Source organism: Apaloderma vittatum, unplaced genomic scaffold (genome assembly GCF_000703405.1).
Source record: "Apaloderma vittatum isolate BGI_N311 unplaced genomic scaffold, ASM70340v1 scaffold2913, whole genome shotgun sequence".
NCBI lineage: Eukaryota > Metazoa > Chordata > Aves > Trogoniformes > Trogonidae > Apaloderma > Apaloderma vittatum.
This window is the reverse complement of record NW_009707326.1, coordinates 63,629-87,587: the sequence shown is the minus strand read 5'-3', so window position 1 is coordinate 87,587 and position 23,959 is coordinate 63,629. Positions and strand designations below refer to the sequence as shown.

The 23,959-nt window shown below is 43.0% G+C and overlaps 1 protein-coding gene across 1 annotated transcript; it reads left to right on the top strand.

Moving 5' to 3' along the window:
• The first annotated feature begins 1,545 nt into the window (after positions 1 to 1,545).
• TET2 (tet methylcytosine dioxygenase 2) lies at positions 1,546 to 23,720 on the top strand. Its single transcript, XM_009866129.1, has 9 exons — positions 1,546 to 4,918; positions 7,165 to 7,255; positions 10,781 to 10,874; positions 12,022 to 12,230; positions 13,244 to 13,394; positions 15,612 to 15,701; positions 18,241 to 18,378; positions 19,815 to 20,175; positions 21,480 to 23,720. Exons 1-9 carry the CDS (start codon positions 1,585 to 1,587, stop codon positions 22,895 to 22,897), a joined length of 5,886 nt encoding a protein of 1,961 aa, XP_009864431.1. The 5' UTR covers positions 1,546 to 1,584; the 3' UTR covers positions 22,898 to 23,720.
• Positions 23,721 to 23,959: the final 239 nt, after the last annotated feature.

Genomic DNA, 23,959 nt, shown 5'->3' with positions numbered 1-23,959 from the left:
ATCTAAAACCAAGTTTGGGATAAGGAGGAAGTGGATGCAAGTCATTATATAGGTGCTTGCCAGTCAAAATACATGAATTACCATGATACTGAAATCGGAGCTGCAAGCAGAGAGGATTCTGCTGGATGCAATGAATCTCATGAATTAATATTACTTTTTAAAGCATTTTAGAATGATATTACTCAACTGAGTAAAGTAATACTGCACTGAAAACTGTATAAATTAGATGTTCCTTAGATTTAAAGGGGAAAAAAAAAGATTAGTGTAGAATAAATACATAAGCAGAACAACAGTGACTGGAGAAATTTTTCAGTATAGTAGTTCTTCCTGTGTGGTGGCAATACCAGCCACAGTGCTTCTCCTGACTTTGCAGTCCAACCAGGGTGACCTGGTAATGGAGAGCCTTTTAGATTCCCCTTTATGCAAGCTAAAAATAAAAGCTTCAGGACAAAGACATGCATGAGTCCAAATTTTGGCTGTGCAATCTTACATCCCTAAGACCCTCTGTCAGTCTGTCTTATGTCATTTGTGACTGGCTGGGAACCATAAAGCCAGCAAAGAATAAATTACAAGCAGAGTCAAACAAGGACTTTATCTATGCTAACTGGGATTGTGAATCCGGGGAAGATCCATGGGAAGAGGATTAGCTTGTCATTATATGGAATTTATTCACTGCGCATTGTCAGAACTTTTATTCAACAAGAAACTTCATTTTATAAATAAAATATAAAGAGTATATGAGAAAATGGGATTTTCCATCCAAACAAAGAAGAAAAAAAATCCTAGCTCCACAGCTGTGGTGCTCAGTTCAAAACACAAATGCATAGTTTAAGCCGTGCTTGATGCCTAAATCTGAAAGGATGTTAATACCTGAAGAAATACCACTTCCATCAAACCTTTCAGAAATGTCTTGATTTGTTTCTGTCAACATTACCAAGATGTTACTGAACTGTAAGAGTTCTTACGGACAGCAATGAAGCGTGGCTTTGTCTCACGTGTATCGTGCCACTCGCGTGGTCTTTAGGAATGCCAGTTTTAAAAGACCTTGTCAGACAGCTGAAGACAGAAAAAAAGGAGGTTTTCCCCTCTAATTGGCAAGCTTGGTGGCAGTAATCCTTCAAGTCACACAAAAGATGTTTGGCACAGTTAATCAAATAACAGGATTAGTACTAAGTCTGGGAACCATGGTTTTGGCATGACTTTCTGCCTTATTGAAAAAGCGACAACAGAGGAGTCTATGCAAATCAGAAGCAGAGAATATCTTTTGCACCATTAGGAGAGATTTTTTGGTAAAATATCTTCTTGCCTGTTAAACAAGGTTAAGGAATTGCTCTGTATTTTCCCTTTCTTTTCAACTTGAAGAGCAAACCTTCAAGAGAAAGGGAGACATGGGGCTGTCAAACGCGCCTGCGAGCTCGCGCTGTGTGGGGACTGGTCATGATGTGTGCGTGAATGCTGCAGGAACTGTTAGGTAATCAGCTGGCCACCACCAGAAACTAAAACTGACTTGGATTCTCTCCCACTTCTTTTCTCTTTCAGATACGTTCAGAGGGTAGCCTTGTGGATGGCCCCGGAGCAGGCCAGATGGAACAGGACAGAACCAACCATGTTGACGGCAATAGATTGAGTCCGTTTCTAATACCACAATCTTCTCACGTTTGCCAGGCAGAGCCTTCTGTGGTGAAGCTACAGAATGGAAGTCCAGCAACAGAGAGGCCTGAAGTTGAAGTAAATGGAGACCACAAGCGGCTATTCATTAAAAGCAACTATGGAGTGCCCCACCGGAAGGGAAGTCCAAACAACCGTGTTAGCCCCGACCTTTTACAAGAAAAGAAAGCCTGTTCCAAATATATGCAAAATGGTGGGATAAAACGCACTTTTAGTGAGCCCTCTCTGTATGGACTTCATGAGAGCAAGAAAGTGAAACAAGACAAAGAGGTAAATGGAGAAAAAGCTGAGCCAGAAGATAATAATGAAAAACCAAGAGTCTCCAATTGTTACAGTGAGAAGAAAGCTGAGAGTTCTACAAGACAAGAAGATGAAACTTCAGATTCAATACAGTCTACAAGATACAGCAGTGGTGGTTCTGAAAACCCTCGTGACCTCCTAATTCAGGATGAGCAGGAGCAGGAAAATGTTCATTGCCAGAACAGGGACATTGTCTTACTACTTAAGAACAGGGCAGTGCCAATGCCTAATGGTGCTACAGTTTCTGCCTCTTCCATGGAAAGCATGCATGGTGAACTCCTGGAGAAAACACTGTCTCAATATTATCCAGAACATGTTTCCATAGCGATGCAGAAGAACACATCTCATATCAATGCCATTACCAGTCAGGCTATTAATGAGTTGTCCTGTGAGGCAACGCATTCATCCCATACCTCAGGGCAGATCACTTCCCCACAGACCTCAAACTCTGAGCTGCCTCAAGTGCCAGCTGTAGTGGTTACTGAGGTCTACAACACAGAAGACTCCAGTAAACCATCCGTATTGCCAGGTAGCTGTGCGCTTCAGAAGCCAGAACTACAGCTACAGCAACAGATTCCAGGCTATGATCCACACCAGTTACCCGTAGGAAACAGTACTGTTCGTGGAAGCATAGGGCAGGTTCCCAACCAAGACCTCTCTCTAAGTTCCAGCAGTAACCTGCAAGCTCAGAGCCCCACTCTGGAAGGGGTTTCCGAGCAAGCAGAAAAAAATGGTGCTCTCTTTAAACAGAACTCAATGTTTCACAAAGATTCCTCCGCTCCTCCTGCTCCGGAAATGAACAGTGCACTGTCTGTCGTGGTGCGAGAAGGACACCATTCCTATGAGAACAGATGTGATGAAACTCGTCCTGGGGAGGTAAAGAATGAAGGGCAACAGCAGGGACCAACGTTGGAAAGTCCCGACCTCAGCCAGCAACAGCTTCACCCTCAGCAGAGACTTCCGCCGCAGGCACAAACGTCACAGCAACAAGATGTCAGCGAAAGCAACCCGCAAGCTGCTACGGCCGCCTCAATTCAGCACCACCCAGAAGAAATGACGCCGGCATCAGAGCCTCCCCTCGAAAACCTGCAAGCGCGCGGAAGCGAGGGTGACGTGCAGCAACGCTATCAGCATTTCCCGGGACAGAGAAAACCCGAGATTCCTCCTGACAAAGAAAAGGACCAAGTGAAAGAGCCTGTGCAACAGGCTCAACATTACTCAAAACCAGCCTGGATAGAACTGGTTTCCAGCCAGTTCCGCCAGGGAGAGCCTCCCCAAAAGCCCAGTGAAGCGTTATTGCGATCATTTCTGCAGTTCCAGGCACACACAGCCGAAACAGCCTATACAAAACAGTATGCTGGAAGTCCTGATGCATTAAAGGGGCCTTCAGGGCAGCCCCAGAGCCAGAAGATAATGCAACAGGAACAAATGCCTTCGCTGTACAAAAGCGAGACCCCCCAGTTGCAGCCACATCCCACAGCCGACCAGCAGCTGCCGTTCCAGAAACACTCACCGCAGCCACCGCTCACGAAGGTGGATTCCCTGCTCAAGTGCCCAGCGCAGCAACACCATTTCCAGCAAAGACCAGAACAACAAGCCGAACAGCCTTTAGGAGCCCCGTTGAAACAGCAGCACTTGAATCCCCAGCCGGGGGAAAACGAGCAGTTCTTGCAATCGCACATTCTGCAGCAGATGCTTCAGAAACAGGCACAGCAGGTGCAACTGCCGCGCGCTCCGCAGCTAACCCCAAACCAGCAAGAGGCTCTGCAGATGAAAAACAAAGACCTGCCCCAACCCATCCCCCCCCCCCAAAGCAAGGCCGACCAGCCGCTAGACAGGACATCCTTCAGTCAGCTTAAGGCAAACGAATGCTTTCAAACTGGGAATAAGTACATGAAATCAGCTGCGTTCCCGCAGCATAACCCTCAGCTGGGCCTAGAGCAGGTACAGAGCGTAAACAGCAAAGCTCCCCTTTACGCTCAGAAAGCAAACGCGAGCCTGCAGCACCCCCGCTCAAACAACATGCACTTAATGTCTGAGAAGAAAGAAAGCGCCGCAAATATCGAATGCTTTGGAGCCAGCAAAATGCAGGACTTGCAACACGTGCAGTATTTTTCAAATAACTTGACCACAAAGCAAGATGTGAATCACTGTTTCCAAGATCAAGAGCAGCAGACACAACCAGCATCAGTCAAACAGCTACCGCCGCTCCAGCAAGCGCAGTGCTATGGCGGCAGCCTGAACCAAGATCTCCCGAGCCAACAAGCCACACAGATTCCTCAGCGGTACTTACCACACGGCCAGCAAACTGCCCCACACTCCCAAGACCAGAGAAGCTGTCATTTGCAGTCCCAGGCCCCTAAGGATTTTCAAAAACATGCTGCTCTAAGGTGGCATCTCTTGCAAAAACAGGAGCAACAAGCGTACCAGCAATCCAAACCCGAAATTGGTCTCGGTGCAGTGCGCAAGCCCATAAAAATTGAGGCTGGCACAAAGTCTAATGTCTGCATGCGTCCATCAGCTGGACAGCTGGAAAACAAAATGTGGAAAAAAACAATTAAACAAGAGAATCAGCACTTTGGCTGCGAGAACATGCAACAAAAGAGCATCATTGAGACAATGGAACAGCAGCTGAAACAGATACAGGTCAAATCACTGTTTGATCACAAGACTTTTACTATCAAATCACCTAAACATTTAAAGGTTGAAACAGCAGGCCCTATTACCATCCTATCAAGAAATACCAGTGCTGCAGATTTTGACACCCAGACCCCAGTCTTAGATCAGCAAGCAAACTCATCCACTGAGAAAACCCCGACCAAAAGAACAGCTGGAACTGTTCTCAATAATTTTTTAGACTCACCTTCCAAGTTATTGGATACTCCTGTTAAAAATTTATTGGACACACCTGCCAAAACCCAGTATGATTTCCCGTCTTGCAGCTGTGTTGGTAAGTGCTGAGACATACTAAAAACGTACTAGTTCACAGGAAGGAAATGAGCCTTCAGGTTAGGATCACAGGGTTAGCTGGATGTTTTTGTTAGAGGGTTCTTTGGGGTGGTTTTTTTTTAGAACAGTAATTAGTAAAGACTTACAACATTGCAATTTTATACATTTATGCCTACTCCACTTATCCAACCCTGCACACAGGCCCCTTCTCAATATTTCGTGAAGCAATTACCTATTGCTTTTCCAGTCAGAATGCTTATGGCCAGTAATGTGTCCTCTCACATCCATTCTCCTTGAGCAGCAGACACGTAACGACAACATGCTGATAAATTAGATTACAAAGTTATGACCTGCTTTTTATTTGTCAAGGTTAGATGCAGCACTTTTAACATATCTCCTGGGTCCAAAACTTGAGATCCTTACACCATTTTTTGCTCTACAGTGAAATTTTACTGAAGTTTCCCTCAGTAAAGCCTAAGCAAAAAAGAGATGACAGATTATTCTTCACTTGTTGCAAGACTTTATTCTCCCTTTCATGCACTTGTCTCCTGCAAGGCTAAACAGATCAGTAGTTTCTTGCAGAACCTACTCAAGCAGCACCAAAAAAGCAGCGTGGGGGACCCTCAGTATTTCTTCATGGCATACTCGATCACCAAAAGCTGGAAGAGTAGAGCAGAAGGAAGCAAAGTAGAGTGACAGGCATGGCCCCATAGCCTGAGCTTCTACCCAGCGCTGACACTGCGCGTAGCCAGGTCTAACAGGCACTTCCAGACTCCATTCAGGCTGAGACAAAACCTTCAGCACCAAAAAATGGGAAAAAAAAAAAAATCCCTATTATAGTTTCACTTACTGGCATTTTGTACCAACTATAAAAGAGGAAGGTTGAACCAATTCTCCTCTGAAATGGACCTTTTTGCCTTTTTGAGCGCTTGGGGCTGTGCGTCAGAGGTGATGTGTGGGAACAAAAAGAGGAGGATAGAGTGGATTTCCAAAGCTCCCAGGAGGAAAACTGGAAGCAAGTTCCTTGCTGTTCCTTGGTGTTTTATGAGAAAAAGTCTACAAAATTTAGGGGTTTTTTGAACGCTGAAGTTGAGTTGTTTTTTTCTTGAGACTGTTTCTCCAATGTAGTTGGCACAACTTTTTCTGGCAATCCTTCCATTGTTCTCACTATTTTTTTAGCCCCTACTGCAACCACTAACTAAGCAAAAGAGCTTATTCTCCACTTGCATTTCAATTCTTCAGTCTTAGCAGACCCTCTAGGAAATAAAGGACCGTGAAACTTAGTTCCTGTCCTCTTTGAAGAACCCGGTGTCACAGTGTGATCAGTAGGGTTTGTTTCTCTTTCCTACCAATACTTGTCTGTAGGAAGATTAAATTAAGCCGTTCCCTCACCGACACGTTCAGGTTTACAGCATGCCTTCATCATGCTCCCGGAGGCTGTATGTCAGGAGCAGCATCACCTCATCCAGCCTTTGGAGTTAACATGGCAGAAAACATAAAGTCAGCCCACGGACAAGTCAGCACAGCTCCACCACCTCCTCCCGAACCCAAGCAGAGCCTGGCCATTCCTGTCTCACTGCCTGAGCCTGTCTCCTGGTATCAAACCAACCATACCACGTACATTGTGAATGCTGCCATGGTCCTACCTACACACAGAAAACTGAGGGCACATTCTTAGCATACAAGCATTTTGACTACGCCTTGTGCAGGATTTCTTTCAGCAAACTTGCTTTTTTTATTTATTTTTTTTCATTTCACAGAGTCTTTCTGTGGGTGGCAGAAATTCTCTACGTAACCTTACTGGCCACTTTCTCAAGCTGTAGGTTCTTATATTGAAACACGTCTGCTGGAAAACAAGTACTGCACAGCTCACTAACATCAATATTTACTGTTGTGATCCCATTTATCCTCCTTTCTAGATACTGGGAGAGGAGGAAGTGGGAGAAGGAGAAACAATTGTTCGGTGATAACAGGAAAATGCCTTTTGAATTTCAGTGTAGAGCCCAAGACGTGAAACGACTGTTTGTGCCAGCAGAAGGCACACAGTCCGTATCACGGCCGTTTACAGGATTAGCCACGTGCTTTGCATGTTTAGTACAAGTTGCGTGGGCATACTTTAGACATAAATGTTTGAAAACTCTGAATCCAGACCCATAACAGGAGGAGGTAGATGTAAGCTTTGCAATGTGACTTTTTACATTAAAGAATTAAGCTTCAAAGTAATAATCTTTATTTTGTTTTAAACAGAGCAAATTATTGAAAAAGATGAAGGTCCTTTCTATACCCATCTAGGAGCCGGTCCTAATGTGGCAGCTATTAGAGAAATCATGGAAGAAAGGTAATTAGTGCAAAAGCACAGGGCAGATTAACATTTATCCTTTCGTGGATGTCAGAATTTTTCCAGCTTTTGCACATAAAGAAACAAACAATTGCAAATCAAGTAATTACTTGTAGGCTTAGCTACTCCAGTGTTGCCAACATTACGCACTGTGCTATTCACCAGAGAGTCACAATATTTGACAGGGCTAATAGTCTGCTGGCTGGCACAGCCTGCGCACTTTGAGAGAGATGCCAGCAAACCCAAGCAGGAACAAGTATTTGCCAGCCTGCCAAGCACGACGGTTGGCGATGGCTGCAAAAGCAGGCATGGGCCTGGTGTTCCCCCTGGGCAGGAGAATGCCATAGTGGAAGGAGGATGAAGAGCAGAATGCCAGACTCCAAAATCAGCTCCCCACTGCCGCCTCCCACCAGACTGGGTGGCGTCCAGTTGAGGGGTGTGCAAACCTCAAGGGTTAAATCCAACTAAGTCATGTCTAGAGGAGCGCCACAAAGTTGTTGGGCAGGATTTCAGCTCAAGAATTGATAAGCAGTTTTGTGAAAAAACATCCCCCTTCCTCGGAGCGTTGCACAAAACCAGCCTTATCTTGACTGTGGACAACCCCTGTATCACGTTGCATCCCGTGATGTATTTATTACATCTAAGCCAGCCAAACCAGGAATCTTGAACAGCACAGAATGGATACATGATCTGTGCTATTTAGAAATATGTGTAAGTGCAAAACCCACCAGCCTTTCTAAGGTATTTAAATTAAAAACTGTCACAGAAGTGACTTCTGCACTTTGGATTCGCCATTACTTGTAGTTTTTGGCTCACACAGACATTAATGGCCAGATTTTGAGGTATCTGGGAATTTAGTTCCCCTCTGAACAAATAAGCAAACAAAAAGCTCTCCAGCACGTCAGGGAATTTGATTTGTTCATACCTTAAAAATCCCAACTCCAGAACTAGCTCCAGCTAGTTTGCAGAACCAAAAGCAAATGGGCGTTATTGCGGTGCCGTGTCTGAGCTAAGGGGCGCCGTCTCTGAGCAAGCTCTGTGAGCTTGTGCTCATCACTGCGCAGTGACCGTGGGCCGCTTAGGGCACGTTAAGCCCTTCGGATTACCTCCGAGTCCCAAGGTCCTTTCTCTTAGCACCTCCTTCCCTGTGACTCCTGTGCAGGTCTTGCCCAATACTTGTTTTCAGCTTTGTGAGCAGCTTGACGGCGTGTCACCTACATAAATCAGCCTCTTCCTGCGAAGGGGCCATGAACACTGACCCTCCTGAGAAGTTTCATGCAGTTTTTTTATCTCCAGAACTCTCACTGACTGGTTAATTCTTTAGTATTTGCAAATAATAAATAAAAGAGGAAAGCCATTCATATCATGATGTCAATTATTAGAGATAAAACTGTTTTCATTTCTTTATGTTGGAATGTAATTTTCCATCCTTAATATTGACCTTTTTTCCTTTTTTTTTCTTTTTTTTTTTTTGCATTTAATTTCATTTCATGTTGGCAGAAGGAAATCCTGAGAGATTATAGATTACATGCATCTACTCAGCCGAGTATAGCAGCAGCCACTTGAACAATGGCTAGTTTTCAACTGTTCATATGATATGAACTGTGTGATTCCCTGACTGAAGAACTCCAGAACTCAGCCTTGTTAGTTAATTCTGTATCCCTAAGTAAAAACTACAAAGATACTCTCAGGTACATGTGTGCGATTGGTGGCACTAATCAGAGCTGAAGCCGTTTTAAATTGGCTTCCTGTGAATATGGATTGACTTTTAAGGTAGCAGCACTGCCAAACAAATCAGGGTTTGGATTTAGACTTGCTGTTAATATCTTAGCTATACCAGAACAAATTTCTTGCAGAATCCATGGTGGATACATATATTTTACCTCCTCCTTCTCCCAATCTCTACTTCATGCTCAGTGAGTTTTTTGCTCAGGTTTTAAAGCCAATCAGCTTTGTCCTGAAATCAAGCATGACAAACATTAGGCACAAATTCCTTTGTGACAGTTGAAAAGATTCGAGACAAAATCTGTTTCATTTCCAGTGGGTAATGTACAACACATTTGTGTAGCAGCATCCGCACAGTTGTCCTGCAATCCAGATTAGCAAACTGATATAGAATGTTAAGATTTAAAAATGGTTTTTAATGTGGCTAATTAAAGAAACAAATGTGTACTAACATCCAAGCCTAAGTTGGAAAAAGTGACCTAATGATTGCCTGCAGAACACGTGTAGTACAACTTGATTTTATTTGTATAATTTCCTGCGACACTGAAATTTCACAATGAGATCACATCTAAAAATAAGCATTTTTCATTTCCTTTACAGGACAGAGCTTTAAATACAAATATTTGCCCTTAAATATGCCACCAAGATTTTAGCGCAAAAACAAGAGGGTTGAAAGGTCAAAAGTTCTCAAGTCATCATTAAATGGCTGCATAACAGGAAGGAACTATCTTGATTGCTTTATAGGCAACAGGCAAAGAACAAGGAGATTGCGATTTAGTCCCCACACTTGGTTATTAAAAAAAAAAAAAAAGGTTATGTCAATGAGAATGGCAGAACTGGTGATGGAAGTGCAATTTGCCCAGTCCCCAAAAGGCAGCCACGTTAACGTGGTCCCTGGGTCTGTATGGCTGCAAACACTGAGGTTCCTAGTGCCCGGCCTCACCTGAGACCAGGTGGGCACCAGCAGCCCAAGGAGAGGTCTGGCCAGAGAACGTGCCTGGAAATGGCTCAGCAGGTCTGACGCTTTCTTATTGACTCAAGATTTGCCACGTATTCCCACGCGGTCCATCAGAGGACCCGTTTGCTCTGGGTAAGAGCACTGCTCGCATGTGGGGCTAGGTTCTGCCTTAATGGCACAATCTCCTTGATTAAACGTTTCAGCAAGAGCCGACCTTGCCCACCTTGGTCGCAGAAAGACACACGAAAGGCATCAGTTGAGGGCACCTTGTGATCCTAACTCGTCACAGAAGTCAGGCAGAAGTAAATAAGTAACAATTTATGAGCAGATAATAAAGCAAATAGATATTATGCAAACTAATCGTGACTTAACTGATTCACACTGTTACCTAAGCCAGAAACAAGCACAGAAAATTAATAGTGACTACTGCATGCCAGCTGTTCCATGACAACTTCATTATATAAACTTCAGGGTAATAACTTTAGGTTTAACCCAGAAATTCAAGAAAAATCTAAAATCCCTCCCCAAAATAGAGACTTCAAGTCCACTTTTCAAAATCCCATCTATAACAAATTCTCTACAGAAACAGTTAAAAGGTTTGGGAATATTAATGTGATACGGAAAATTTTTACACATCCATGATGTATTGAAAACATCTGCCTCTCTTAACATATCAATCCATCACTGTAGTAAAATCGGCAAGATAAACTGCATTGCACATCTCTCCCTGTAATCCGTAGCGTTTATTTTTTAAGATAAGACTGCCAAATGTGCTCCATCATTTCAGTGTTCACACCGAACCAAATGAATCTGCTTATTGTACGTATTTTTGTTTGTTTAAGATTTGGACAGAAGGGTAAAGCTATAAGGATTGAGAGGGTTGTCTACACTGGGAAAGAAGGCAAAAGTTCTCAAGGATGTCCAATTGCTAAATGGGTAAGTGATGTACACAAATGGTAAGACTAATCTAGTTCAGCATGATGGTTCAGGTAAGCAGACAGCAGTGACATGTTCTGCTGTTAGTTGACCCTACAAAACTTAAAAATATCTCAATGGCAGCAGTGGCACAGGATGCCTGTAGCTTGCTCCCACCCGTCTCTCTCAGTCCATTTACTTGTTGCAAAGAGAATAGCAGAAATAAAATTTGGCCTAAAGGCATGAAAAGCAGTTTTGCTTAGATTTAAGATGGGTAACACCTGACATCTCATCCCTGTTTAATTTTAGTTTACAAATAAATCCAGTGAGTGCACCACTGTGATGTTCTTAAAATGCACATCCAGTTCGAGAGGCATTGGGACACCCTCTTAGCAAACACTGTCATACTCTGGCATAGATTACTGAGTGGTTTGGGTAGGCTGGGGAAAGACAGGGTGAGGAAAAACTGATACATGATTATAGTATTTATGTGGGCTGTACTGCACTTTTTTTTTCAGAAATACCCATAGTAGCACTGAGAAGTAAGGACACTCTTTTATTTGATCAATATCTACTGCTTTCCTTTTATCACTGTAATGTTTTTACGTAGTAAGGGCACGTGATAAAACTGAGTGGCTGATCACAAGTTTAGCTGCTTAAATTTGGGAGGGAAAGGGAGAGACCTCCCATGTCTAGTTATTTAGTCCTTTCCTCAGCTGCCTGCTTTTTCCACACGTGGCTCCTGCCCAAAGCACAGGTGCCCACCATCCAGCTCCGTGCAGGGAGGCATCTCACTGCTCCCTTCCTTTTGCCCACTAACCAAACCGGGCCACTTGCACCATAGTGCAGATTCAGGAGAACATTCTTGCTGAATCAGAGCATGGGCAATAGCTTTACAAAGCTGGTTTCCACCACCATGGTTTTCCATGGCATCAGTCAAATCTAGCCTTTTAGAATCTCCTTCATGAAACAGAAAGGGCAGCCCTGGCCCATATCACTAACTGTGAAAAATGGACCGAGTTCCCGGAAGCAAAGAAGGCAGAAGTAGTAGAAGTAGCCTCACCATACGCGCACTAATGCTGAGGTTTCCTCTTCTCTTGCTCTTCACATTAAGAAACGCGTTGTTTGTGTTGGGGCTCTGGGGGTGTGTGTTACTGTGTGCATGCAGGTAGTCCGCAGAAGCAGTCAGGAGGAAAAGCTACTCTGCTTGGTGCGCGAGCGAGCGGGCCACACGTGTGAGACGGCCGTGATCGTGATTCTCATCCTGGTCTGGGAGGGTATCCCAACAAGCCTGGCTGACAAGCTCTACTCCGAACTCACTGACACCCTGAGGAAGTACGGCACGCTCACGAACCGGCGGTGCGCCCTGAATGAGGAGTAAGTGGTACAAAGGACGCGATGGCCAAACTTGCAACCCCACCATCCACCTCGCACCTGGCACCTCTGCTCGTGCTGTTACCCTAAAATACACATAACCTTTCCAACTCTTTCAGGCAATTTGAAAAACCCACAAACCTTGTGAGAAAAGCAAAGTAAACATTCTTGTAAATGAGGGAAGAACATCTTCCCAGAGTTGTGAAGCATCCTAGTATATTTAAAGGAAGAGATCACAGCAGGGCCCAGGACAGCAGGTACCTCAACCTTGAAATAAAACCTGGATGCACTAAATCGTACTGTAAGCCTCCAGAAGCTAGCCTGAATCTAAAGAAATGGCACTATATCATTTTCCCAGGTCATTCTGATAGCAAAGAACATTTAGACCAAAATTAACACAGCTGTGACTGTATGTTACTTCAGCTTCATGGGTAGAGTCATATTTCAGGAATTACTGCTTAGTCCCTGTCAGGGGTCTCCCACATTCTTGCAGCGCCATCAGCATATTCGGGTACCGTGAATATCACTCCCTAACCAGGTACCACATGAACATAGCCTCTTTTGAGCAAAGCCAGGTTTCTCAGGGGAGCACAGAAACCCCGCAGTCCTCGCTTTGCAACCACGAAATTATTCACTCTGACAAATTCTTCTGTTACAATATGTATGCCTCCCTCTTCCATTGCTTCAGTATTTACTGATGGAAGATGATCCAAGCCCATTGATGTCCCAGAGGCTGGCAGAACACGGATGCGCATCGTGGGAGTAGCAAAGCCAGGTTTCTCAGGGGAGCACAGAAACCCCGCAGTCCTCGCTTTGCAACCACGAAATTATTCACTCTGACAAATTCTTCTGTTACAATATGTATGCCTCCCTCTTCCATTGCTTCAGTATTTACTGATGGAAGATGATCCAAGCCCATTGATGTCCCAGAGGCTGGCAGAACACGGATGCGCATCGTGGGAGTGCCCCGGTGTGACCCTCCTGCTGCTAGCAGCCATATTCTCTTATTTTTTCAGGCGGACTTGCGCATGTCAAGGGCTGGACCCTGAAACTTGTGGTGCTTCATTTTCGTTTGGTTGCTCCTGGAGCATGTACTACAATGGTTGTAAGTTTGCCAGAAGCAAGATTCCAAGAAAGTTTAAGCTGATGGGGGACGACCCAAAAGAGGTTGGTGTCCATTTCTAAAATGAGCCTCGTTTGCAAGGAAATGTTTTCTGTCACTCTGCAAATAGAGATACAGTACAAGAGACCAGGGGCCAGAACCCTGCTTGAACAGCATACATGTAGGGTAATTAAATAACTGCCAGTCAAAACTGATTGATTCCAGTCACTGAGCCAGCTAAATTGACTGTCCAAATTCTGACAGCTGGTAAATGCCCTGAGACTTGAAACCATGTTTGCAGGCTTTCACAATTAGAGGGGAGGGCACGGCCTGAATAATTGTGGCTGCATTAGGCCCGAAGCTGTGTGTTCCCCAGTGGCAGAGCAGAAGGTTTAACAGCTACGGGCACATAACATTGTAACTGGGAACCAGAGCAGGCTGCATGGAGATAAACATGATGAAACTCTGAGGTGACAATAGGAAGAGGAGGGTAAGAAGATGCATTCTACCTGCAGTCCTGCCCCACTGAAGGTTTCCAAACTGGGCCCTGTGTTAGAGCAAACAGGCAACTATTTTAAATAAGTCAGAGTAATAAAACCATTGACCTTAGCCTGGGCACAAGATATCTTTGAAGTTACTACTGCAACGACTGCTGGACACCTCCAGCTAGTCATGTGTCTTGGAGGCTCCAAAGGCCCAGTCTGTTTTTTGACAAGCACATGGAAATTTAGTCCCTTGCTTGTGTACTGCTGCACAGGTCCCTCGGCTTTCAGTGTATTCTGATGTATTACACAAATCCAAGCTTTTCCTTCTTTTTTTTTTTTTTCTTTTCTTTCATGTGATCAGAGAGCCAAGTACTTCTGCATCCTATGGCCTGTGCTGAGAATAGTGCGCTGTTTAGAACATCATCATGATTAACAGAGAGTTTTTCCCCGCCTTGCTCTTCTGTGGCCACAGGAATTGCAGAATAGCTCTCCTTCAGTCCTGCTGTGGCACAAAGCCTGCTTTATCGTAGCCTACCATCCTAAACCCTCTAAATTTTGTAAGCTGGATACCTGCCCACCAGGGCACTCTTGTAACTTGCATTCTTGGATTTACTTCCTGTGGAAGCCAGAGCTGGGCAGGGAAGATGGTTTTACCCTCCGGTCTTGTTCTCACAAAAAGCTGGAGGCAGCCAGAGCGTGCACTCAGACATGGGGCTGGGTCCCATAGCGTAGACACAGTTTATAGACAACAAAAATAGAATCTTCACCAATAAAAACTAGAAGCAACACTTACAAATGGTAATCTACAAAAGCTCTAAGTTCGGGCAGCAGCCACAAGGTCACAGCAAGATGTTTTTGACAATTTCATACTGTCATTTTGAGTCCCAAACTAGGATATTGTCCCATAGTAGGAGAGAGGAACATTTAATGTACTAAATATGTGTCTCTCTCAAACCCATGGGTTTTTCACAGCTCTTCACATATTCCTAAAATATACATATTCCTAAAACCACGTGTACCACTCCAGTAAGCCACTGGTCCTTAGGCACTTGCAATTAAAAATAAAGCCTCATACAATAAAGGTTTTGAATTTGGGATTTTCATCCTGAGAGGATGAGGAACAATTTTGAAGTATGTTATTAGAGTACTTAATTTTTAAAGAGCCCTTCATTTTGAGAGTGTGTAGCTCTCGCTTACAGAAAAAAAAGAAGCATTGTCATTCCTGCCTCCATATCATAAACTACTAGACACATCCACAGTTCTTCATTGCTTAAGAATCGGGAGCTTTTTGAAGTCTGAAGTATTTAAATAATTTTAAATTGCTGCATGAAAAGATATTTCAGTATGTTGAAATGCTGTCATTGCAATGTACAAACCCTGTAAATTAGTCAGATTTACTTGATGGACCATTCTGGTACTACCTCTCTCAAGCTTTCTGAAGAGTATTATGGTGCCAAAACTCCAGTATGGAAAATAAAGAAGATCATCATGCTCAGATCTAGAACATCTCCATGTTGAAGAATGCGATTCTTCTTCACATAAACCAAATTAAGAATATAGTATGTGATGCCCTCTTGCAAGGAGAACACTGCACTACTTCACTACTTCATTATTTTAAAGGCTATGAAATGATAAAATTAAAAGGACATTCACAACGGTTACTGTCTAAAGAATAATAATGGTCTAGTCCTTTACACCACTACCAGCGTAAAATGTAATTGTGTGAGGTCTCTGACTTCTTAGTTCCCATACACACAGCACGGAAATACCACTGAACTCCGTTTCATTTCCTAACAGGAAGAAAAACTAGAATCCAATTTGCAGAACCTGTCAACCCTGATGGCACCCACCTACAAGAAACTTGCACCTGATGCATATAACAACCAGGTATGCTGGGGGGAAAAGGAATTGGGGCAGTTGTGCAAATAACCTGCTTTTTACCACACTTCCCAGTGCTTCAACCTGGTGCCAGCATTCCTTTGACGTCAGGTAAAGACAAATGCAAATGAGCAATGCCACTTAAAATGCTTTCCACGGTAAAACCAGCAGATTTGGTCCACTAAATAGAGCTAATCTTTTCGCCATCAACACCATAAAATTACTTCACACTTGGGCAGAACTCTTGAGTTCTGCAACACAAATTTCTGGATTTAGCCATGCGCCAAACTAGCAAACCAGCCACAAAGGTGGTGTGAGATTGGCAACACTGCCAGAAGGCAGAGTGTCATGTTGCACACAAGTCCCGAAGCCACAGTTTCAGTTCTGCTCTTTCAAGTGGCAGAGGATTTTAGTTTTCACCAAATAGTCATTCCACCATGCTTTCAAACTGAAGTTTCACATATGAACACTCAGCCCTGGATACACACACAAGTGCCTGCACCAGCCTTCTGACATGAGGGGATCGCACACGCATGTTTTTTTGAAACCACGCTCCCAGATACTAGGACATTTGAAGCTTTTATGAGGTTCCCAGTGTGGCTCTCTCATCTGCATTCCTTTACCAAATGCCTTTCAGATATTTGCATCAAAATGTGACAACATACTGCTTGCAAACTCATAACTGTTGGCCTTTGTTTTTGTTGCTCAGATTCACTACCATTACAAACAGTCACAGAACTTACAGTCTCCAAACTATCAGCATCACTGAAAACTATGACATCTTCTTTCTTTCCAGTTGACAGCATTGTGCTGCAGCAACCAGCACAAGACAAGATTTTCAGCCGTAATGGAAACAGTAAACTATCACAAAACTCCATTTTTATTCACCATAAAATTCACTCCCTTACTGCATATTTAGTAGCAACTAGACAGGGCAAACAGATTCAGTGCAGACTTGGCCAGTTTCACTTACCAGAATGCGTAATATTTGGAGACTCGTTGAGGAAACTGTGGCCCTGTGCCTGCTGGCTGTGGTTATCTGTCCAAATACCTGAGAGACATTCTGCAAGACAAGAGAGAAAGAGGAAGAAAAAAAAAATGAGGGGGTGGTGAACAATACAATGGTTCTTTGCTTGGGCTTAATTTTTTCTCTCACAAAAATTGGCAAAACAACTTTTCTGTGTGTAAACCTGGTCCTGCCCAACACTTGCTGAAAATACATGCTTTTACAAGTTTCATTTTTTACCTTGTGTAATAAGGCCTGTGTATAGCTTGCCCTGTTTCATGCAGACCTTGTATTTGTGGGGAAACCCTGATCAAGCTACTGTCAGCAGCTTTAAAGGGAGCTGATCAAGGCCTAATTTGTATGGTACTGTAACAGGTTCTAAACCCCAAAAGCCCTAAAACCAACCCCCCTTTGAATCCTCCAAAGATATTTCAAATTCCTAGATTTATTCTAATCCAAGTCTGGATTGCTACTGGATTAAAATTTAGAATTTGAAAGGGTCTGTTTTTCCAGCTAGGCCCAGCAGAACATCTGAGAGCTAACAGTTGCACCAGTATACTTTAATCAGACAATCGTAGTCTGTCTTAACATTTCAGACCACTCTTGTTTAATTCCAAACCAGTTTACATGGTTCAAGTTTTGTTACACTTTTATTTCCAAATTTCAGGCAATTAAATATTCCAAATTGTAAAAATAAACATCTGTGAGCAAACTAGATATATTTTTAGTGATCTTGGATCAAGACTTGGCAAAACTTTTGATTTCACTTTAACTTAAAACGGGATCCATTAAGGTCCCTTAAGTGTGCATTTTTTGGCATTCACTTGAAAGGTTCTGGAATTTCAGCAAAGCAGTTTACTAACATGGATTCTTTTTAACTTTCTAAATAAAATATGAAACTGTGATTTGCCAAGGCTTGATCTTCCATTACAAAATCCTTACTTTTTGTCTGAGGTTTATTGTTGCATTATCAACTCTTTGTAAAGCTCCTTAATAATGAGTGCTTGAGTAGAAAGTGCTGTCTTGACTGAATTATCTCTCTTGTTGGCTAGAGTTTTACTTAGGGTAATGAAATACATGTTCAGAGCACCAAAATATTACAAATCAAAAAGCAAATTATTCTTTTTCATTAACTTATTCTGCAGTCAGTTTTCTACAGCCTTTTTCCCTTAATAGCTTGGTGTATTTCCAGTCTGCACAAACATATCACTCTTACAGTGCCAGATGCCTGAAATCACGTGACACATTTGTCCCGTAAAAACACCAACCACTCTCGGAGAATTAAAAGTAATAAGCAAGGAAAAGTGCTATTGGCCAATTTCACAATCACACCGTGGACAGAAGGTAACGAGTACAGGAAAGGAAGGAATGAAGTATGGATACGAAACTGCCATCAGATTGCTTGATGTTATTTGCCTTTGAGATCTGTATATTGCCACCTCCAAGATGTCAGGAGACTTGCACTTTGTTATGGGGCAGCGTTCCGTGGTAATTCTGTGAGCATCCAGCTCACCTGCAGTGATACCCGTCATCTTTTTCCAGATCGAGTATGAACACCGAGCACCCGAGTGTCGCCTGGGCTTAAAAGAAGGTCGCCCGTTCTCAGGGGTCACTGCCTGCCTGGATTTTTGTGCTCATGCTCACAGAGACTTGCACAATATGCAGAACGGGAGTACGCTGGTAAGTCTGTGACGCATACAGCCTCCTTACTCCAGCACTAATTCACTCTATTTAATTCATTATCTCCTGTCTGCTTAAACTTGTACTTGCAGATTGCCAAAAAAAGAAGCATTAAGCAGTAACTGAGCTAACTTACTGCCCCCTACACAATTTTTTCATTCACATGAATGAGACTTGTGGTGTATTAAAGTTTAATATAGAGCTGGTAAAAGAGAAACTGTGGAGACAATGGGAAGAGGGTCCCAGCAGGGCTGAAGTGCCTGTTGCACAAAATGGTTTATGCTTGTCCTCTTGAAACACTTTTTTTCCTAACAACTTTGGATTATATCTTCTAATGAAATAAAAATGGAAACAAATAGCTTATTTCCAGGAGAGCTTTGGATGTTGTGTGCTTAGGATGAGCAGAAAGTCTGCAAGCCCTGTCATGCTTTGTATTGCACACACACCCTTTGCTCCCCTCAGTTTTGATCTCCAGCCTGGACAGCAATGGTTCTGTAGAAGATAGCAGAAAAGCGAGCTGGTTTTCAATCTGTATGGGATTGTTCCTGTTCCCTGGCTATTCTGCATGACAATACAGTTGGGGTAAACGTAAGAAATAACAGTCTTCAGTTTTGAGTAATCGTCATGGTTGTCATTTCAAGCAGTTACTCAAATTCACCGTGCAGCTCTCACTACAACCAAAGAAAATAGCTACTTTTTTAATACCACCTAAATTTTTCCTGTTTCCAGGGTCTGATTTAATTGAAAGTCAACCACTACCAAAACAATACATATATTTCTTTCTTCGTATATTAGCTTTCTTCCTAGAACAGGCTGAGGCAATGATTTTGCTACAGAATATGTCTGCATCGTCATCTTTCCACTGAGATCCTCCCAATACCCATTTTAGCTGGAGCTGACACAAGGAGCATGACGCATGGCACAAGAGCAACTTCCTTAAATCTTGTTAACATTACACTGGCTTTCTCCTTTGCAAAGTCCTGGGATTTGCCCCTGTAAGGAGGTGTGGCATGAAATGGCAATATATCCTGTGCCATTTCTAATAGCTAGCTAATGTGTTGTAGTGAAAAACTCTCCAGGCGAGTACAAAGTGCCAGGTTCTGCTGCTTTACCTCTCTGGCCACGGTACAATGGATCATACAGTTTATTTCACATCAGGGGAATCCCTAACTACACTGCTCATTTCAGCACAAGAAACAGATATAAATACCTTCTGCTTCTGTTAGCAGTGTCCAGCAGAGCGATGAAAGAAATGAAATTGTAGGCCTGTTGTGATATGCATAAATTGCACAAAAACTTAAGTTACAGTTTATAAATAGCTTGCCAGGTGCCAGCACCGACAGTGCCAGGGCATGGTAAAATGCAGAGGCTGGTATTTCAGATCTCTTCCTTTCAGACTGGCCTGAGAGAGTTACCCTAACACACCTTTCCGACAGGTTTGCACACTAACTAGAGAAGACAATCGTGAAATTGGCCAAACACCAGAAGACGAGCAGCTCCACGTGCTCCCGTTGTACAAAGTCTCTGATGTGGATGAGTTCGGAAGTGCTGAAGGCCAGGAGGAGAAAAAGAGAAACGGCAGCATCCAGGTGCTTACCTCCTTTCGTCGAAAAGTAAGGATGTTAGCAGAGCCCGTTAAGACGTGTCGGCAGAGGAAGCTAGAAGCGAAGAAGGCAGCTGCAGAAAAGCTTTCCTCCTTGGAGAATGGGTCTGGTAAAGCTGAGAGAGATAAGTCTGCTGCAGCACGCAACAAGCAAGGCAACTCTGAGGCGGCTGGTCATGCGAAGCAGCTAGCAGGTAAACACATGAATCTGATCAGGATCTTTATCGACAGCGGTAAGCTTCCTAGAAATTAGGACCGCTTATACTGAGTCCCAGGAAAACCATTACTCTCAATCCAAGAACATTTTAAAGTAAAAACGAAAGAGAATTCTTAAAAGTAGATATCGATATTATGTATTTATAAATACTAGAGTGCCAAATTGTGGCCAACTCTGGAGAAGAAAAATAAGTAGCTAAATACTTGTCTGAGAAGTCCTTTATTGTTGGACAGTTAACACCTGTAGAAATGTGGTGCTTTTGCAAACCCTGCTTGCCATTCAGTGTATTGTAAAGCACCTTTAAAGAACTAGTAGTGCTAGAAACCGTAAAGAGAAGTGTGTGATGCTGCTGTCAAAGAATGAATGACCTACACATCACTCACTGTCTGCCACTGTTCCAGAGAACCTCCTAATCGGAGGGGATTCAAGTCTAACCTCTTTACCCCTATTGATACTCTCTGCTTCAAGACCAAAAGCAGAGCAGGTCTTTCCGTAGTGGAGTAAGAGTTTAAAAATCCCCTTAACAATCCCTGGCAGTTTTCATCAGTAGATTTGAGAGTCCTGAGCAAAGGGCTTCATCATGACAATTTTATAGTTACAACAGCTTTCTCAGAGAGGAAAAAAGCGACACATCCAAGGCACTGAAATATCTACGAATATTAGTCAGCCTGACCCAGACTAAGGTTGTAACCATTGAATGATGCCATTTCACTTTAACGAACAATGGTTTTGCTCTTACGTTTTCAGTTAATCCCCCTTGTTAACTGAACTGTCCTCTATCAGTGAATGTCACCGTTGGTTTTCTACTTAAAGCTAGGGACATTTTTTGGAGACAGTTCTGTTAATACAGATGAGAAGAATTATTTATTCTTGGGAAAAAGAAGGTCACCTTGTACACGGCTGTTTGGGAGCACTTTGATGCTCCATTTCATGGGCTACTTAAAGGATGTTTCAACTCTTTGGATTTCGTGCATGTGACTGAACACGTTGGACGGCCCTCTTTCTCCCCATTGCCACTAGCATCTGATCTCACTGGACACTTGCCAAAAAGTATGAGTAGCTTTAGTATTTATTCAGCTTCTTAAAGGATGGTATTTGAGAGATGAGAAAGGGAACCTCTGTTGACATATCATATGATATACTTTTCTTAGAAGTTCCATAGATACGTATCATGAAAAATCTATAAAGTATGTAGTTTGTTGGTTCAGTTTTGTGTTTCGTCTTAGGGGAAAAAAAAGAAAAAGCTTGCTTGTTGTGTGTTTTTTCTTTTCACATCTACAGATCTTTTACGTCTTTCAGGACCAGCCACACAACAACAGCAGCAGCAGCAACAACAACATCCACAGCGCACTCTCCCTAACAACCCTCAGTCAAATCCTATTAACTCTTACTCGGGTTCAGGTTCTGCAAATCTCTATGTAAGGTTGCCTAATCCGGCCAATGCTTATCCAAGCTCTTCATACGCTTCAGATCCCTATGGAGGGTCCAGTCCCATGAACCTCTATACAACCTCATCGCAGCCTGTGGGGTCTTATTTGAATTCTTCCAGTCCCATGAACCCCTATTCGGGATCACTAAGTCAAAATAACCAATATCCACTCTACCAGTGCAACGGAAACATACCCGTGGACAACTGCCCCTCTTACCTGGGCTCCTACCCTTCCCAGCATCAGCACGTGGACTTGTATAGTTGCCAGAGCCAAGACCACATGTCTAAACTAAGTCTACCACCCATTCAAACGTTATACCAGCATAGGTTTGGGAATAACCAGAGTTTCGGTCCCAAGTACTTGAATTACGGAAACCAAAATATGCAGGTAGACTCCTTCAGCAATTGCACCATTCGACCAAATGTACACCACGTAGGGTCTTTCTCCTCTTACTCCGCCCACGAGGCTGATGGCCATTTTATGGAGGTCGCCTCAAGGTTAAAATCTAATCTGAGTAATCCAAGCATGGATTACTCCTCCGTGAGTAAAACCAGTGAACACCATCACGTGCAGCCCCCTCCCCATTTAGCACACAACTACCATTCTGCTCCAAGTATGTTTAGTGGTCCTCCTAGTTCACTGCATCTCCAAAACAAGGATAGCGAAACAATTTCGCACTCAGTTAATGGTTTGTCTAACATGCTTCCAGGTCAAAACCATGATAGGACTACTCCCCAGGGTGGTTTAGATAAAACCGATGTGCTGAACCCAGAAAAAGCAGAGGATCCCGACGAAGTCTGGTCAGATAGCGAGCAGAGCTTTCTGGATCCAGAAATTGGAGGAGTGGCAGTTGCTCCGTCTCACGGGTCAATTCTCATAGAGTGCGCAAAACGCGAGCTCCACGCGACAACTCCCTTAAAAAACCCCAACAGGAACCATCCCACCAGAATATCCCTCGTCTTTTACCAGCACAAGAGCATGAATGAGCCAAAACACGGTCTGGCTCTCTGGGAGGCAAAGATGGCCGAGAAGGCGAGAGAGAAAGAGGAGGAATGTGAAAAGTACGGTCCAGACCACGTGCCTCAGAAGTCTTACGGCAAGAAAGCCAAGCGGGAGCCTGCTGAGCCGCACGAGCCCTCTGAGCCAACGTACCTGCGCTTCATCAAGTCTCTTGCACAAAGGACACTCTCGGTCACCACAGACTCCACAGTAACGACATCTCCATATGCCTTTACACGGGTTACAGGGCCTTACAACCGATATATCTAACTTCACACCTTTGTTGGTTACCTCATCTGAAGAAACACCTTGTGGGTAGGGCAGTTCTCCCTTTAGGTTTTGGGGAAGGCAAGGGTGGAGAAGGAAACAGTATTCTTAGGAATCCCGTCAGTGGAAAAAGCCTCAGCACACCAGCACAAAGAGGTAATCTCACTAGCGCACTTATTTTCCACTGATTTTTAAGTGGTCACAGATGGCACGTAGGAAACAAGACCAAAGCATCCTATGCAAAAACAAAAACAAAACAAAACAGTGTTTCACGATTTACATTTGAAAACACTGGCTCCATCGCTGAAAGAGATAATCTGCAAATGGATTTTTCTTTTCTTCTTTTTTGTTTTTTCTCTTTCTTACAGTTTTGCACATCTGTGGCCACTTTTAATGTCATCGAGTTTGTGTAGTCATGGAACAGGAGCAAAAAAAAAAACCCCTAAAAAAATAATACTGTAGTATTACAACTGCAGGAATCTTAAAACAACATCTGGTGCTGAATCTATGATGTACTGAAATACTGGAATTATGGCTTTTTAACATGCAGTTTTTACTGTAATCTTACTAGTCTCTTGATTTTATTTAACAAAGTAGATAAGTATAAAGCATAACGAATAGACAGCAAAACACTGAATTTGTTTGGATATTCTAAAACCATGGTGCTATCTAAGAGAATGGTGTCTTTATTTTAACAGTTGAACAGTTAATGCCTTTATAACAAAATGTCAATGATGTAGTCAAATGTTCTTCAATGACAGCAAGGACCTTTTCATTCATGTACGTATTGAATTTACCTGGTGTTAAAATAAGCTTACTTTTTAACATATGGGAATTACAAAGACCTCTGGATTTTACTCATCCAGTCAAGTCCTAGAGAAGGACAGTAAAATATAGAGAGAGATATTTTTTTTTAAATAGTGTTTCAAAAGCACTTTGTCTACCTAAGCTTGGCAACTTGAACAATGCTAAGGTACTAAGACATTAAAAAAGGAAAAAAAAAAAAGAGTTTACTTTGATTTTAAAATGCAAAGATAATTTTTTTAAACTAAAAAAAAAAAGCTT